The following is a 16,875-nucleotide window of genomic DNA, read 5'->3' as shown; positions in this document are numbered from 1 at the left end:
GCTGTCGCCCAGCATCTCGTCCTTGGCTCCAGCGTCTCGAGGATGATGGCGTTGCTGGGCGTGCGTTGCGGGGTCGACGACGTCTCGGGACCTTGACACAAAAGTCAAATGAGATTTCATGCGGCATCCTGACCTACTATATGTAGTTGCAACTTGTCTGCCTTCGTGAACGAGGGATGTACTGAGCCAACAGTACATCTATCGAGTCGGCACTCTGCCGAGTTGGCACACTACAGATAAAAACTTGCACCGGTACCTTGGTCCAGCGAGCCGAGCCATGAGCCGTGTTGCGTAGCCGTCCATACGAGGTCATTCTCGACGCATGGAGTGAGCAAGAAGCAGGCACGGACGTCACTTGCTGCTCGGTTGCATCCTGAGCTCATAGTTCGAGCTTGACCATCAAGTAGTACTGTGATAGAAATGTATCGGAGCCCAACTCTCCAAGGACTAGCGAGCGACCGTATTAGCCAGCGACAAACCACAACTATTTTCGTAGACTACAGCAATATTCACATGCAGATTATAAGAATACGGCGCCAACATGTACGCACTAGACCGTCTTCTTGTCGTCGAGCGAGTCGACTTCCTCGTCGGCCGTCGTTGGCGACGTCGGTGCCGAGACATTGCCCTCCGACTCCATCGCCCGGAGGTTGATCATCGACGGCGTCTTCTCGCGCTTGAGAAAGCTCAGATCGTGCTTCTTTGTGATCGTGTTGCGGCGTTCCTTGTCGTCTTCCGAGGTCGTCTTGTCTTCCGTCTTGGCCACCGAGTGCATGTACGCCGACCAGTCCATCGGCGCCGACTGCGCGAGCGGGCCAAGCACCGGCGCGTACTTGCGCACAAAGAGGCGCACGTCCATCTGGAGGCGCGCGCGGCGCTGCGGCAGCTCGTCTTGGATCTTGCGGTACTTGGGCTGGAGCCGGTAAAAGAGCGGGCGGAGCGTCTTGAGCTCAATGATGCCGGCCTCGACCGAGCGCACGCCAAAGTACGAGAAGAGCGGGAACGACGCCGTGAGCAGGAAGATGCTCGACCACTTCCAGTTGGTGAAGAGCATGGCCAGAACCATGTACGAGATCCATAGCACGGGCACGGCGACGATCGAAAATGCAATCTTCTTGCTCAAGACAACGTCGCGGGCGGCAATCTTGACCGTCGAGCCGGCCAGCGCCTTGGTCTGCTCGGCGCGGGCGACGTGGCGGGCCATGAGCCCCACCGGCGCATTGAGCACAAACGACGGGATCGACGCGAGCGCAAAGATGCACACGCCGTAGACCGCTGACGAAATCACATCGTGGATGCTCCACCACGCAATGTACGGCACCTGGTGGTCCGTGAGGCCCATGAGGCTCAGGCTCTTCCGGTACTCTTCGAGCTTGGCCCGGAGCGCGTTCATTTCGTCTTGCGCGTCCGGGAGCTCGCTCAGAATCTTGTATGCTTCGGCAAACCGGCGGTTGAGGTCCTGCGTCTCCTTGGGCGAGAGCTTGATGCCCGACGGCTGGTACAAGCGGCGCGCCGTGTAGATGAGCTGGAGCACCGTGTAGTCGGGCGCTGTCACAATCACGCTGCGCATGCCTTCCTCCACCTTGTGCAGAAATGCGTTGCACGCCGTGCGCTTGTCCGTCTTGTATACGTCCATGTCGTCGTTCGTGACGGAGATCGGCTCGCCAAACTCAATGACGACGCGGCCGCGGAAGCGGTGACCGCGAAAGTAGTTGAGGCCCACGGGCACCACCGGCACGTTGATGTGGTACGTGTCCTTGACGCCAAACGCCATGAGCGCGACGCCGGCCTTGAGCGGAAGGAGGTCGGTGCGGTCGTGCGAGCCGCCTTCGGGGAAGATGCCGACGCAGTTGCCGCGCTTGAGCGCCGTGTACACATCGCCAAACGTGTGCGACTGGTCGACCTTTTTGAAGATACCGTACGCCGAAAAGTCGTAGATGACGTCGCCGTCGTGGTTCTTGACGTGACCCGAAAGCACAACGTGCGTGTCGTCGAGGACCTTCTCGACCTTGACGGGCTCGCCCGACTCCATGACCGTCTTGCCGTCGTAGCGGACTTGGTCGCCGCGCGCGAGCGACGTCAAGAACGTCGTGTTCTCGCCCACGAGGATAAACTCTGAGTCGTCATCCGAGGCTTGCATGCAAGCCTTCCCCGGGCCCTTCAAGACTGCATCTTGCGGGCGCACGACGGGAATGCAGCCCATCGCACGGCTAAAGTCTCCAATGACCGGGCGGTGCATGGACTTTTCCGCTACAAGAAACCCCACCTAGGTGCACCGAGCAATGAGCACAAGGCATGACATGCATCGTCGAGGAGTACCTTGCGGTAGCAGTTCATCATGACAATCATGCCATCGACAAACTGGTTGGCGTGGTTGCCCGTGAAAATGACGGGGCCGTCCATCGGGATGTTGTCCTTCCCGACGATTTCAATGCTCTTGAAGAAGATCGAGAGCACGCTGTTGAGGAAGATGCGGATGCAAAAGTAGAGCACGTCCGAGAGGTTGTAGTAGAGCACACCGAGGAGCACGAGCAGATTGAGCCACCCGATCGTGTACGGGTCAATGCCAAGAAACGAGCAAACCGCCTTCACGGGGCTAGAGCACATGACCATGAGCCTTCCATGCCATATATACCACGGCGCCGCCAGGTACGTACTTGATCGCATCCATCGACATCATCAGGAGCAAGCATAGCGCTGAGATCTGCAGCGTGAGGTCGTCGACCGACAGCGCTCTTCCCTTCGCCATCCTTCGGACTTTCCAGAAATCGCAAAATGACGCCTCTTGCCATCCCTATAAAACCCCATACAAACCTCAAGTCCCACCTTCTCTCACGTTTTGTATTAAATTACCTTGCGGTTTGTATGCAATACAATGCGCGATGCACCCGTTGACGTCAGCCGCGTCCGCTGGGATCTTTTCCACCGCACTTAAGCGAACCTGTTGACTCGACGTCGAGTCGACCCCGGCGCGTCTCAGAGACAAGCGGCGATGCATCAACAGCGCAACACCGCCACGACCAAGGCCATGGCGAGGCGGACCAGAGCCATGCGCGTTGGCGAGGCGAGGCCTACGCGCGGCGACGATGGGCGAAGCATGGTCGAAGCATGGGCGAAGCGAGGCGGAAGGATGTGGCATTACAGCAGCGCACAGTCCGAGGCGAAGCTTGTGGCGGGCACTGCGACCCGTCGCAGCTACGGTCGACGAACGCGGCGCCTGATCCGCGCCAATGCCGCAAGCCGTGGCACGGTCAAAGTCGACGCAAGCAGGTGCAGACGGCGTAAGGCATTGCTAACGTGGACAGCCTCGCGCCGATTACGCTGATGTTATCCTTCATCACCAATGCTGTTGCTGATGGCGACAGCTGCTTCGTGCGAGGAGGACCGTGCGTGACTGCATGTTGCGTCAAACAAACCCAAGATTTGGTGTTGGATCCATCGAGACTCGCCTGGTCGCCGGCTGCGATCGAGAGGCGCGTGTTGGTTGGAGCTTCGAAATGAGCCGGTGGTCATGACGACACCATTGCGGTCCTGGCAGAGCATGAAGAGCCGCGCGACGGCTGCCTGGGCTGCCAGGAGAGGCTGCAGCGGCGAGCGCTGACAGGACAAGGCGCACAGCGTCTTTTCTGAGGGTTGTTTCACGGGGGTTTCCAAGGGCGAGCGTTTTGGTGACACCACTTTGCGTCGTACATGGCGATGGATGCAGGCAACCTCGAATGGGTCGACAAGATCATCACCAAGCTCCTCGTGGTGCGCGACAAGCCGGTGCAGACTGAGGTGACGGACCTCGACATCGAAGAGATCAATGCGCTCTGCAAGCACTGCCGCGGTGTACGCTCTCTCCCTCGTCCTTCCCAAAGAAGGCTGACGATGCCACGTAGATTTTCCTCGCGCAGCCGATGCTGCTCGAGCTCAACGTGCCCATGAACATTTGCGGCGACACGCACGGCCAGTACTCGGACTTGCTGCGGCTCTTTGAGATCGGCGGCTTTCCGGAGCAAAAGAACTACCTCTTCCTGGGCGACTACGTCGACCGCGCCATGCAGAGCATCGAGACCATCTGCCTCCTCTTCGCCTACAAGATCAAGTTTCCGACGCGCATGAGTCTCCTGCGCGGCAACCACGAGTGCGCGTCCATCAACCGCATCTACGGTCGTCGCCTCCTCGCACGGCTCTCCGTTCTGATTGTCAACAACGTAGGCTTTTACGACGAATGCAAGCGCCGGTACAACGTCAAGCTGTGGCGCACGTTCGCCGACTGCTTCAACTGCATGCCGGTCGCGGCCATCGTCGGCGACAAGGTCCGTCGTAGCGTGTCGGAGCGTCGTCGTTCTCACGGAGCTAGATCTTCTGCATGCACGGTGGCCTCTCGCCCGATCTGTACAAGATGGACCAAATCAAGAACATTCGCCGGCCCACCGACGTGCCGGACGAAGTACGCTCGCTCTACAAGCCTCCTTCAGCTAGAGGAACCTGCATGATAGGGACTGCTCTGCGACTTGTTGTGGGCCGACCCGGACGCCGACAGCCACGGCTGGACTGAGAGCGACCGCGGCGTCTCGTACATCTTTGGCGCCGACGTCGTCGAGCAGTTCCTCGACACGCACGACTTGGATCTGGTTTGCCGCGCGCACCAGGTTTCCAGATGGATCTGGAACGTCATCTGATGTAATCCTATGCCAGGTGGTCTCGGACGGCTACGAATTCTTTGCTGGTCGCAAGCTCGTGACGATCTTCTCGGCGCCCAACTACTGCAACGAGTTTGACAACGCCGGCGGCATGCTCGTCGTCGACACCAACATGACGTGCTCGTTCAAGGTCCTCTGTTCCCAGGACGGCTAAGCCGACTAGTACTGTCCTCTTGGTCTACTGCCATAATGACACTATACTACGACAACATGCAACTAGTCGAGTTGGTTTATAGAAAGAGGAGAAGAATCAACTAGGTATAATAGTGCGGCGAGATCAACAGCTCTTCGATCGCTTCGAGCTGCGACCGCGTGAACACCGCCTTGTCCTCGTGCCAGCTGTCCTGGTGCGTCCGTTTGAACTCGAGCAAGACGGCCTTGACCACGTCCGTGACCGCCGCCTCGTGGACATGCAGCGCCAGCTCTTCCAAGATCGCCGGTACAAACACTGGCACCGAGTACGGATACGCGAGCACGATGGCGCCGATGCCAAAGCAGCCGCGCACGGTCGGACCAACGTTGACGCTGGTCGCCTCGAGCGCCGCCAGCTGCGTCGCCGCGGCCTCCAAGTCCATGCCTTCCTTCTTCACGCGGAGGATGAGGCGGAGGCGCTTGAGCTGCTTCTCGCGCTTGGCCCGCTGGAGCCGCGCCGCCGACGTCTCAGTAAGAAACGCAGTCGCAAGCTCGGCGACGCGTGCCTGGGAGAGCGTCCGGACAAACCCGCGGAGCGAAAACTGCGCCATATCTTGGACGTCGCGGACGTCGTCTTCGAGTCGCGAGAGGAGGAGCGCTTCAATGTGCGGCTTGGCGCTGCTCAAGAGACCGTGGTGAAAGTTGAAGACGGTGAGGAAGCGCAAGACGGCGCCACGCGTGCGCCACTGGGGCGACGCCAGCGCCGAGGCCAAGCACGTGATGAGCTGCTCGCTAACTTGCGTGCTCGAGAAGAGCCGGAGCTTGGTCGCGATGGCCTCGACAACGATGCGCGCCGACCGCGCCACGTCCGCGTCCGGAAACGCTTGCGTGTCGAACGCAATCGGAAAGAGCAGGAGAAGCACCTCAAACTGCGGCGAGTCGCCTCGCGAGACGAACGCCGCAAGCCACGAGAGCACGGTTTTGCGCAGCGAGAGCTCCTTGTCATGGACGGCGCCCGTCGGCGTGTCATAGACGATCCCACGCTGGCACGCTGCAAACGGCAGCGTCACGTCGGTGGCGTTCGTAAAGATGTAGAGCAGCGCTGCAACTTGCTCGCGGACAAAGGCGTACGGGTGGTCGAGCGCCTTGGTCGCAACATCGACGAGACGTTGCGACAAGACAGCATTCGGCGCTTCGTACACGAGGTGGATCGCGACGGGCTGCGAGAGCACAAGCCAGCGCACTTGACCCGTGGCGTCAACAGCGTCCGCGGCCGCCAGCGCTGTCTCGGTCTCATTCACAATGTACTCGAGCAGCGCCACATCGTGCCGACGACGCAAGTAGAGCAGCACGACGTCGTACCAGTCGTGCGCGTACGGGACGCTGAGCTTGGGCAACACCGCTTGGAAGAGCGACGCAGCATTTTCCGGGGCGAGGCCGACAAGGATCGAACCAAGCGTCGAGAGCGACGCGCGGCGCTCGTCCGTGTCGCACGCCGCGAGGTTCGCGAGCAGCGGCTGCCAGCGACCAAACACATCGATGGTTCCCGAGGCTTCGACTGCGAGGCGCGTGACAAATAGCACGTGGAGCGGCGAAATGTGCTCAGTGGCTTGCGGCCCAAACGCCCGCAGTGGATGCGGCGCCGCTTCGTTCTCGACCAGTGCGACCAGTTCGTGGACGCCGAGCGACCAGCGCGCCGGCGACGCGTCCGCGCTTTGTCCGTCGGCCGACCGCTGCGCCGTCTTGTGGTCCAACACCAAGTCGCGAGTGAGCGCCGAGAGTGTTGTCGTCGCAAAGAGCGTCTCAAGCACGTCCGTCGGCAGTGCCTCGGTACCATTCGCTTGGTGGACCTTGAGTGCGCGCGAGAGCAGAAGGCGCGCAAACGTCACGACCTGCGGCACGTCCGAGACCACGCGGCGCAGAATGAGGCCCCAGATCGCAGTCGGGACGGGTCGGTCGGCGCGCAGCCACGGAAGAATGCTCGCCAAATGCATGAGCTGGAACCGCCAGTGGCCTTGCATGTCGGCCTCGAGCGCCATAAGCGATGCGACCGGCGGAATACCGTCGGCGTCACGGACACTCGCGAGCAGCTGCAGAAATGTCTTGAGGACGCGTGCACTTGTCTTCATTTCGTCTTCGGCCGTGCGCTGCTTGACGTCGGCCGCGCGGCAGAGCGTGCCCAGGAGGGATTCCGCGAGCGTCCAGTCCTTCCAGATGACGTGCAGCGACCGTTGGAGCTGCAGCAGATGCAGCACGCCCGTGATCACGTGATGCGACGTCGCCTCGTCCGTGAGCGTCGACGCCCACAGCGGGAGCTGCGCCGCGTGCCATTGCGAATAGCGCGAAGCGACCTTATCGAGCGCACTCTGCGCGGCCTTGCGCGTCTTCGCCAGCGGGTGCACGGCGAGGTGCGCGACGGCATCGAGCAAACCGGATGCGACTGTCGGGTCGCCGACAAGCGTTGGGTGCGTCCGCACAAAGCGCGTGTACGCAAAGCTGCGGTCGTCGTAGTGCTCGGCGAGCAAAATACTCAGCCGTTCTTGCATCAATCGACGCGGCAAGAGCGGAATCGATGACGCGCTCGTGAGCACGCGCTGCGTCATCGCCTTGGACGCCGTGTCGCCGCTCGAGAGCTTGCGCCACTTGGAGTACATGCGCACGTTGGCCACGTGCGCCGCGTCACGCGGGTGCAAAATCAACGTCATGACGCGCAGTGCGTAGCGAAGACACTTGGACGCGACGAGGTCGGTCGAGTCGTACCACACGCCGACCACGTCGCGCATGACCGCAGCGACGCGCGCGCGCAGCGTCAAGAGCGATGTCAGCACGTCCGGGTGCGCCGAGAGCACAGCTTCCAGTCGCTTTTGGGTCTGCAAGACGCTCGGAAGCGCATCGATCGGCAAATTTGTCGACGCCACCGGGTCCAACAGCAGCGGCTTGGCACCGCGAACCGCGTGCAGAATGTGACGCAGGCGCGTGCGCCAGGTGCTCGACGCCGATGTTGCCGTGAGCGTCGACTCGACGAGCGCAAAGGTCGCAAGCCAGTCGGCCGCCATACCGAGCTCGTCCGTGCTGGGTTCATGCCACACGGGTTCGAGCGCACCCCAGGACAAGCTCACACCGAGAAACTGGCTCGTAGAGCTGGTCTCGGCGATCGCAGAGGCCATCGGGGGCAGCGCGCGGCCATAGTCGGGCTGGTACACACTGGTGAGGCGTGCGAGCACGTGGCGCAAGATCTTGCAGCCGAGCTTGACGATCTTGGGGCTCTCGTGGACACCGGACGCCGACACGACCGCCTTGAGCTTGCTATGGAACGGCAAAAGCGCCGTGCCCACAGTGCTCTTGACGCAGCCGTCGACGAGTCGCAGCTGCCACGCGAGCTCGCTTTCCGTCAACGCGCCACCGAGCACGCGGTCCATGGCCGGCACCAAAAGCTGCGGCAACGACTGGTTCGGGTGGGGCGCCACCACGGCCGCGAGGAAGCCCGCGACGAGCTTGCCGGCCGTCGGGATGTACGTGGCGGCGACAAAGTCGGCAACGCGGCGCAGCGCCAGCGTGTACATCGACGGCGAGAGCTGGGCAAAGAGAAGCGTCGCAACGTGCTGCAGGTGCGCGCCGATCTGGAACTTGTCTTCGTTCGAGTCTTTGGCCACGTCGGGCTTTTCCTGCTGCTTGAAGAGCACAAAGAGCCGGTCGAGAAGCTGGAGCACCCACGCTTCGAGGGCATCCCCCGTCGCCCACAGCGCAGTGTCGACGTCCGACGACAGCGTCACCGACGCAAACAGCCGCTGGTCGAGTGCACTCAGCCACTCGATCGAAAGCGGCGACCGCGGCGTCAGCGGCCGACTCGTGTCGTTGGCCAGCGGAAGGTACATGAGCCACGTCGCATAGAGCTGCAGCGTCCGGCTCGTCTTGGTGTCGTCGTTCGGGTCGATGCCGGGCAGCGTCAAGTGCAGAATCGACGGCAGCACGTTGGGTGCCCATTGGAGATCGCCACGGAGCAGTGCGGGACCGCAGATCGTCAGCGCCGAGATCGCGCTCGGTGCTTGGTGCGTCTGGCTCACGGCCGACGGGTCCAACCCGCGAAGCAGCGTCTCGACAATGCGGGGTGCGTGCGTCCGCGAGAGACACAGAATGTTGCGCAGCGTGAAGCTCGACTTGGACGAGACGGACTGGCTCTTGGCGTAGATCCCGAGAAATGCGAGGTCGATGAGCGCGACCACGAGCGGCGACGCCTCGACCGTCGGACGGCCCTCGGCGCGGTCGTGGCCGGACCGGAGGCAGAGGAACGCGCTCGTGTAGTACATAAGGTCCGAGATGCCGTTGGCAGCGTTGTTGGCGCTCGACGGATGGAAGAAAGGCTCGAGGAGGTGGAGCAGCTGGAGGAGCATGCTCTGCGCCTCTGATGCGGACGAGAGAAGGTACACGACGAGCTTGGACGCGTAGTAGAGCGCATGCTTCTCGCCGTGGAGCCCCGATAGGGTCTTGGGCCACTTGTTGCGCGCGGGGGACGGCCCCATGTCGGACGGCAGCGAGAGACAGTGCTGGATCTTGGCAAAGAGGAAGGGCAAATGCGGGGCCCATGCCGCTGCGTCGAGCGTCCCGCGCGCGTGCTCATGCTTGGCCACGCGTGAGAAGAGGCGCAGCCAGTGCAGGTCCCACTCCTGCAGCGTGTTGATGCGCGCCCAGACCGCGACCCATTGCGACAGGAGCGGCGTGGCCTCCATGGACGGACTCCAGAGCAACGAGAGCGTGGCCGCGGCCTTGAGACTGCCTTCGGTCTCTGTCTCGACCAGACGTGGCGCGACGAACGTCCAGAGGGTCGCATCGCTCGGGTAGCTCTTCCTCGCCTTGGAGAGGTACTTGATGAGCGCCGTCTTGTACGCGCCTTGGGTCGTGCTGGACACGGGCAGGACCGGCCCCGGCGTCGCGTAGAACGTCGTGTCCCACACCTGCAGCGCGGTCGCCCACTGCAGCTGCAAATTGGACGGCCCATCGAGCGCGAGCGATTGCTTGCGCGCCTTCTTGATGAGCAGCACGGCCGCGTCGAGCGCCTTGACCTGCAACTCGATGCGCGGGCTGGTCATAAAGACGTAGTCGACAAGCGCGTGGATGAGGTCGATCGTCACGGAGGGATCTTCCAAGGTGTACTTGCGCTTGAAGAACGTCTGAAGCGTCCGAAAGTGGTGGAACGCGATAGCGCCATGGTCCTTCGCTTGGAGAAGCCCGAGGAAGCTCTACCGACGAGGAAGCTGCATGAGGACGCTGCATGACGAGGAGGAAGATGCTAACGTACATGGAGCTGTCCACGGAGGAAGACTTCGTCGGCGGCGATCGTCGCCTGCTCGGACGACGGCAGGAGCGACGAGAAGACGTGCATGGCAAATTGCGGAATGGGCGGTTCGCTAAGCTTGCTCTCGTGCCAAAAACGGGTCCTTCGATCGAATCCATGCATTCTTCACGTTATTCACGTCATTTCCCACGGTGTTCAAAACATTAAGACGAGATACAAACAAAAAACCACAACGTGAAAAAAGAAAAAGGATCGTCGGCGGTGGAAAATACCCGTTATTGACACGAACGACTTCCGAAATCGGCAGAATGGTGGTCTTGAATGATGGTCGTGAAATCCGCATTTTGGGGTCGATCCTTCGCCGGGACGACCCACGATGACTACCGGTAGCACAGCTGGATGGACAAAGCAGCATGCACGAGAGCTTGAGCTCTACAAAGCAGGGAGCTTGGTACTGGCGTCGGCTATGTTTCTACACGTCGTGCCATACTCGCGTCGCCGCAGGGTGCAGTAGCCTTGTCTACCTCGTCGAGGCAAGCAACAGTTTGAAGCGGTGGGCCAAAGAGTTACGACAAATGAATCTTCAGTGCAGCTGTGGAAGGAGCAGAAGACACATGCTTCGGTCGGCGTCGGGAGCGCTGCGCTTGGGCTCCTGCATTGCGCACCAAAAGTTCTGATCCAAGCGAACGTGATAACCAGATACGAGACGTTGAAGTTGGGCGGCGTGATCAACTCGGGCGCTCTTTTCGTCTCCTTCTCGAACGACTTGAGATCTTGTTTTCGTGGTGCAGAGTATTGTGGTGCGATTTGAAGTGGCTTGGATGGAGTTAGCAAGGCCACAGCTACGGGGAGGATGCTCGTGCGAGGCTCTGACGTTCTTCCCGCGTCACGCAAGGTACCATCTCGTTTCTTCTGAGAGGCTAAGCTCGCAGTAGCGAGCGAGTGGTAAATGGCGGCGCCGTCCCGCCAAACAGTGCTTGTGGCTTCGCATCGTCGTCAGCGACTCCTTCGTTGCCGACGTCATTGTTGCTCTCGTGGCCGCTGCCTTCTTGGTTGCCGTCGTCCTTGTCATTCTCGTTGCTGTCAACGTCGGCGCCAATGTCATTGCGACGGCTCTGGTCGGCGTCGGGAGCGCACGATGTTGAAGTTGGCCCGAAGGAAATGACCTCGATTCTCTCTCCCTCGCAAGGACCAAGAGATTCGCAAGGCGTATCGGCTGACGACGATAGGACCTTGTCGCTCGAGTCGATGCATGAGCTCTCGTTCTATCCTTTGCCGAACGCTCCAAGTAAGCTGTGTTTGCATTGGGCAGCGTGTCGTTTTAGCAAAGGTGGGTGCGAAGCGATGTCTTCGCGATCCCGCTGAATCTCTTTGTCCCAGTCTGCGTCGATGGCTGTGTGGCAAGTACAACAGATACGAGCGCTTCAAGTTAGGCAGATAATCACAGCCTCGTGGGCTGCGGCTCGAAAAGCCGTCGGTTGATCATTGCTTGCAGCGTCCGAATGTTGCTGCGGTAGCTCGTCAGCACGAACTCGGCCAGCGCCGCGAAGTTGAGGTCGTCGGTCTCTATGCTGCGGGATGCATCGTGGTAGCTCTTGCACGGTACGTGGCCGCGGCTAAAGTACTTGATGCGACTCTCGTTGCTGCTCACCATCTCGACGACAAACCTAATCTCGAATGTCAAAAGAAGAGATCTTTCAAGGCGAAGTACCAGCCCGTTTCTTGGGGTACGTAGACCTCCGGTGGGTACGGGTACACGTCGTCGTCGAGCACGATGCGCATCGTGAACGCGGTGCGCGCAGCAGACTCGTCGTAGCGCTTGCAGGCCATGTTGCCGTGCAGTTCAAAGTCACCGGGGAACCGCAAAAACAGCTTGGTGTAGCGTGTGGCCTCGTCGACGCTCGGCAGCGGCTACAACGACGCAAGATGACGACGCTGGCGTCATCACCAAGCAGGTTACCAGAAGCGCGCCTGACTCGAGCGCCACCAGCTTGTCTTGTGAAAAGGTCGCCCAAAGCGCGTCAGCGACGCGACCCATCTCGGCGGGGATCGTATACACCATGGTGCACGTCAGTACGAGCTGGTCGTTGTCGATACCGACGTGCGTGAGGGTGCACGGCTCGGTGGCGTCGTGCAGGCGCTGGGCCAGGAAGACGCTCTCAAGGCGATCGTACTCGGCGTCAAGCATGGCGTTGAAGCTCAAACGACGCTCGGTCGGGTCGGCGGGCAAGCGCTGCAGCTTCCAATCCTCGAGGTACGAGATGTCCATGAGCTTGGGCCGCTTCTGCACGATGCGCAGCAGCGCCTCGATCATGGTCAGCTGCTCTTGAACCGCGTCTTTCAAGCGCGCATTGTCCTGCTCGGCGACGCTGCGCTCGATGGCCTGTCGCCGCGAGATGCTTTCCCACGGCGTCGCGCAGATGATGTCGATCTCTTGGCGCTGCGTCAGAGCAGCTAGCTGCTCCGAGTAGTCGGCAACCTTGGCGCGCAGCTCTGTGATCTCGTCGATGTAGCGCTTGCGTTGTCGCTTGGGCCGCGCTGGCAGGTCGAGGTCCCATGCCACGTCAAAGTCGTCGACGATCTCGTCGGTTCTCGATCGATCCATTCGAGATGTGGGTGCGCTTGATCGGTTTCAGGTGCCTTCTTCTAAAAGAGCACCCATGGCCGCGAAAGCGCACCTAATCAAGTCATCGTCGATCTCTATCGCCGGCGGCGATCGTCCCGCAGAGATCGACGATGACTGGCCGGCGATTCGCCGGCCATGTCGCTGCATCGGCGATACGGAATGGAGTCTTTTGGGCGTCAAATGACAAGGCATATGGTGCGAGAGCTGATGCGCTGACGCCGCGCCAAGACTGCGGGCTACTAGTCCTGCAAAATGCAAGGCAGAAGACAAACTCGGCCGATGACGGCGGCCAGCGTGCAAGCCCCCCACGACGGAGGCGCCACACTGCTGAGTCATCAGCGGCGAGCTACAGTTGGCACCGCTACACCAAGACTATCAACAGCTTCAACACAGACCCTGGCGAGCTTGCGAGGAAAGCTAATCCGGTTGCTTGACGAAATCATCCGGATGCCCATTCCGTGATGCACGTCGCGGCGTTCTTCCCGCGACTGCAAGCGACGCTGCAGGCGCTTTCGCCGACACACCTCGCGTCACGCAAGGTACCATCACTCTTCTTCGGAGAGGCTAAGCTTGCAGTAGCGAGCGAGCGTCGCTGCGCTCTTCCGCCACGCGCCTGGGCCTGACCCGCGCCTCCAGCTCCTCTTCATCCGGCGCTGCGTCAACCCCAACGATACGTGGAGCGGCCACATTGCGTTTCCAGGCGGCCGCACGCAGCCGAGCGAGACAGACGTCGAGAGCGCGATCCGCGAGACGCGCGAAGAGATTGGCCTCGATCTCGACCGCGGGTTTCGCCTCGTGGGCCAGCTCCACGACCGCCCCGTGCACTATGGCACGACCGTCGTCGCCTCCTTTGGTACAATCTTCTCCATCACCAGCGACTTGACGCGCTAACACGAGCGAATAGTGTTTCAGCATGATGGACAAACGCCGTTCAAGATGACGCTCGAGCCGTCCGAAGTCGCCGACGCGGTCTGGGTCGACGTCGCGTACCTCGCTTCTGCGCCGATCCAGTCGCTCGAGATTCCCGTCGACATGATCTTTCCATGGCTCACAACGTATCCGTCGCTTCTGGTACGAGAGGCGTGTATTTTTGCATCGACAAAGAACGGAGCGTAGGCCCGCCTTCAGAAAAGCACCATTCTCAGCGCGATTGGGTTTCCGTGCATTTACCTACCGCGACCGAAAGAGGAGAATGATGTCGTTGACGCGACGGCGCCGCGCCAAGCCAACAACTTTGTGCTCTGGGGCCTCACGTACACGATGGTGTCGGACCTCTTTGTCGCTGGCGGACTCGACGCGCTACCAATGACGTCGCGGTCGCTGCGCTACGCGCGAAGCTTCCTCTTCCATTGGCGGCGCCGCCAGCAACGATCGACGACGAAATAGCCTCGCTTGTCTCTGTACTACTGTACTACGTAGTATGACAAAGGAATCTGTCTTTGCTCTGGCGTTGACGTTTGCAGAGGCGCACAAATGCCAGCTGCCAGAGTGGCGCTCGAGGAAGGTCCTTTTAGCAAGGAAACTGGCGCATCTTTGCTTCCCTGTCCCGCGCAGGCTCACGACGGAAACCTTCTCATGTCAACTTGACGCAGTCGCTCGTCATGATCGCGCTGCCGACCTTGCAGTCCGGATGCGACCGCGTCCCCCACCGCCATGGCATCGCACGTGTTCATCGTTGGCCCAATCCCTCCATTTGGCAGTAGTTCCAGAGACGCCGCCAAACGCAACTCGTAGCTAACGGACGCCGCGACGACTACGCATATTGTCTACCCACAGGAGCTGCTTCGAGAACGCTGCGGCGCGTGTCGCTAGCCACCGTCGCCGTCACGGCCATCGTCAACTGTAGCAGTCTTTCTATGTTGACACCGGGCCTCGCACGCTCGTTGGCGATCGTCGTAGCTTCCTCAGTCATATCCGCTCAGCGTCGACGTGTATGACCGAGTACACACCTCGTTGTGCGCTGCGCAAAGCCAAACGCAGAGCTCACGAGGCGACGAAGGTGGCGCGCTTTTCAGGCTTTGAAATGGCCGAGATCTGGGGCGCGTGCTTTGCCGAGGACCCGTGGCGACCCGCATCGGGCCGGCTCGTGTAGGACGAGCTCTTTGGCCACGGCGGCGCCAAAGAGCCGCTTGCGATTCTTACCTCGATTGTGGGCAAGACGCCGACGAGCACGCGGTTTGTCGACGAGCTCGGCGTGTAGCCAGTGACGTGTCGCCCACCCTTGCGTGTCGACGCAGTGCGTAGCATTTGGATAACTCGAAACAAAGAAGATTGGAGGGGACGCGCGAGGATGTCACCCGTTTGAGCCCCTGCAGTTGCATACTAGTAAACGATAATGTTATTCAGTGGTGTTGTCCGCTGCTTCTAACTAAAGAATCAGAGCTAACCTCGTTAAACAGGAACCTTTTACCAAGTAAGTGTCTACCTATCAATGTATCAATCCTTAGTACAAGTGGGTGTAATACACGTCGCTGCTTGAAAGCGGACGCAAGAGACAAAAAGCCTCAGCGATCACCAGCACATCTTATTGGTCGTTCTTATTTATCTCTCTTAACTTATGACATACAAAAAACAAGATAAAACGTGGCAGCGCGAAGCGATGGGTTCCATGTCAAGTGCAGTACGGGGTTGTTGTCGTCATTGAAACAAAGATCGCAGGTACGCATTGGCGTACTAGTTAGCAGCGTCGTGTTCTCTTGTGTGTCAACGCACAGAGTCGCGTGGGAGCAAGGGTCCACCCTTGGTGTAAGCTGACGAGCTTTTGGCATATTCACTCCTGCCTTTACTCGTCAGTCATTCTTGCTGGGTCGTTGACCTGCACCAATGCTTCTCACTGTGTAATAGTATCAAGGTGGGCGTTGCTGTTTTGCATCAACACGCATAATACCAAGTAACATTCATGCGTGATTAACCAACCAAAGTGGCGCGGTCGCTTCTCGGACTTGCGCTTCACATATAATGGCGCCGACGCTGCATCTGTGCGTAGAACGTACGACCTTCGTCGCGGCCGTACCACACCACACCCGTGCCGTGCCAGTTTGACTGGCGGTCTTGGTCATCAAGCACGCGGTCGGCCGGCGTTTTGTCCGTGGCCAAGACAAGGAAGCCAAGAGCTGCATCGAAGAGGTCCCGAGCTCGTTCATCTCGGAACTGCTGCATGGCCGTCGCTCGTACAGGACAAGCTTGCCCTGCATCGGGATCTCCGCGAGCTCGTTCTCTACAAAGCGTACGGCCGAGGCCCAGCTTTACATGGGAATGTGCAGACCCGGATGCAAGACGTTGTTCATTGTGCTCGAGAATGCAGGAATGACGCCAGCTTGGCTTTTTGAATCGAAAGCTGTACCTAGATAGAACCAGTTGCAACAGTTGCTCACATTCGAGCGCGTCGTGGGCGTCGATGCAAGCGTATGAAATCACACTGCAGCGCACCAGCATCGAGGAGCTTCGCTGCGGCGCTTGAGCGCCCAGCTCTACCGTCGACATGCGTGACGATGTTGGCGGATCATTGGATTTGACGGATTTGCGAATCTATGCATTATGACAGGATATCAGGCAACACAGCTCCCCAGAGCTGCTGCTGGGACCAAAATGGTGCAGCGTACTAAGGCAGTACAGTAGTAAGCTTACAATGTAGAGACGAAGTAGAGTGCAGCTGTGCAGCTGATGGAGAAGCCAGTACTGTACTTGGCGCAGAAAGGCCAACACGCGAGAACCTGGCGTGCGTCCGACCAGACTTCATCTTTATAAGGCCGCAGGTCCGAACGGTTTGCACACTTCTCAATTCGAGATGGATCAGAAGGCAAGCCAAAAGAGCTGCCGCCAGGCCAGCGCCGACTACCGTGAAGAACGCAGCGACTGAAGCGACGGAAGCGACGACAACGACCATGCGTGCGACGAAGAAGACGACAGCCGGATCACCAAGGACGTCAAAGTCGCAAGCAGCATGACGACGTCGGTGATCCGACCCAAGCAGCAGCGACCAACGACGACGTCGAGATCTACAACACCCGACGTTTCAAGCCAACAACCGCGACGAGGTCTTTCTCGAGGCCGAGAAGCAGGTATGCCACGAGAATACGAGCGGCAGCTCATATATATCCCTGTCCTAGGTGGAGCGGGCGCTGCGCCAGCGGCGA

At 60.0% G+C, this 16,875-nt stretch overlaps 5 protein-coding genes across 5 annotated transcripts; 2 read left to right on the top strand and 3 right to left on the bottom strand.

Annotated features, from left to right (window-relative positions):
* Positions 1-451: 451 nt before the first annotated feature.
* Positions 452-2,765, bottom strand: SDRG_11512 (hypothetical protein). The gene is made up of 3 exons (XM_008617554.1): positions 2,658-2,765; positions 2,320-2,596; positions 452-2,266 (listed from the first exon to the last, which is right to left on the bottom strand). Exons 1-3 carry the CDS (start codon positions 2,747-2,749, stop codon positions 551-553), a joined length of 2,085 nt encoding a protein of 694 aa, XP_008615776.1. The 5' UTR covers positions 2,750-2,765; the 3' UTR covers positions 452-550.
* Positions 2,766-3,630: 865 nt separating this feature from the next.
* On the top strand, positions 3,631-4,909 carry SDRG_11511 (serine/threonine-protein phosphatase PP1-beta catalytic subunit). Its single transcript, XM_008617553.1, has 6 exons — positions 3,631-3,831; positions 3,882-4,152; positions 4,201-4,301; positions 4,346-4,435; positions 4,485-4,637; positions 4,684-4,909. The coding sequence occupies exons 1-6, from the start codon at positions 3,691-3,693 to the stop codon at positions 4,840-4,842; spliced, it is 915 nt and encodes a 304-aa protein (XP_008615775.1). The 5' UTR covers positions 3,631-3,690; the 3' UTR covers positions 4,843-4,909.
* Positions 4,887-10,204, bottom strand: SDRG_11510 (hypothetical protein). Its single transcript, XM_008617552.1, has 2 exons — positions 10,117-10,204; positions 4,887-10,057 (listed from the first exon to the last, which is right to left on the bottom strand). The coding sequence occupies exons 1-2, from the start codon at positions 10,198-10,200 to the stop codon at positions 4,943-4,945; spliced, it is 5,199 nt and encodes a 1,732-aa protein (XP_008615774.1). The 5' UTR covers positions 10,201-10,204; the 3' UTR covers positions 4,887-4,942.
* Positions 10,205-11,395: 1,191 nt separating this feature from the next.
* SDRG_11509 (hypothetical protein) lies at positions 11,396-12,761 on the bottom strand. The gene is made up of 3 exons (XM_008617551.1): positions 12,074-12,761; positions 11,825-12,024; positions 11,396-11,780 (listed from the first exon to the last, which is right to left on the bottom strand). The coding sequence occupies exons 1-3, from the start codon at positions 12,716-12,718 to the stop codon at positions 11,555-11,557; spliced, it is 1,071 nt and encodes a 356-aa protein (XP_008615773.1). The 5' UTR covers positions 12,719-12,761; the 3' UTR covers positions 11,396-11,554.
* A 422-nt stretch (positions 12,762-13,183) lies between these two features.
* On the top strand, positions 13,184-14,187 carry SDRG_11508 (hypothetical protein). Its single transcript, XM_008617550.1, has 4 exons — positions 13,184-13,278; positions 13,319-13,592; positions 13,644-13,810; positions 13,856-14,187. Exons 1-4 carry the CDS (start codon positions 13,201-13,203, stop codon positions 14,123-14,125), a joined length of 789 nt encoding a protein of 262 aa, XP_008615772.1. The 5' UTR covers positions 13,184-13,200; the 3' UTR covers positions 14,126-14,187.
* The last annotated feature ends 2,688 nt before the right edge of the window (positions 14,188-16,875 follow it).

The sequence above is a fragment of the Saprolegnia diclina genome, assembly GCF_000281045.1.
Source record: "Saprolegnia diclina VS20 unplaced genomic scaffold supercont1.42, whole genome shotgun sequence".
NCBI classification, from domain to species: Eukaryota; Oomycota; class Saprolegniomycetes; order Saprolegniales; family Saprolegniaceae; genus Saprolegnia; species Saprolegnia diclina.
The sequence above is the reverse complement of the archived record's forward strand: the minus strand, read 5'-3'. Positions and strand labels throughout refer to the sequence as shown.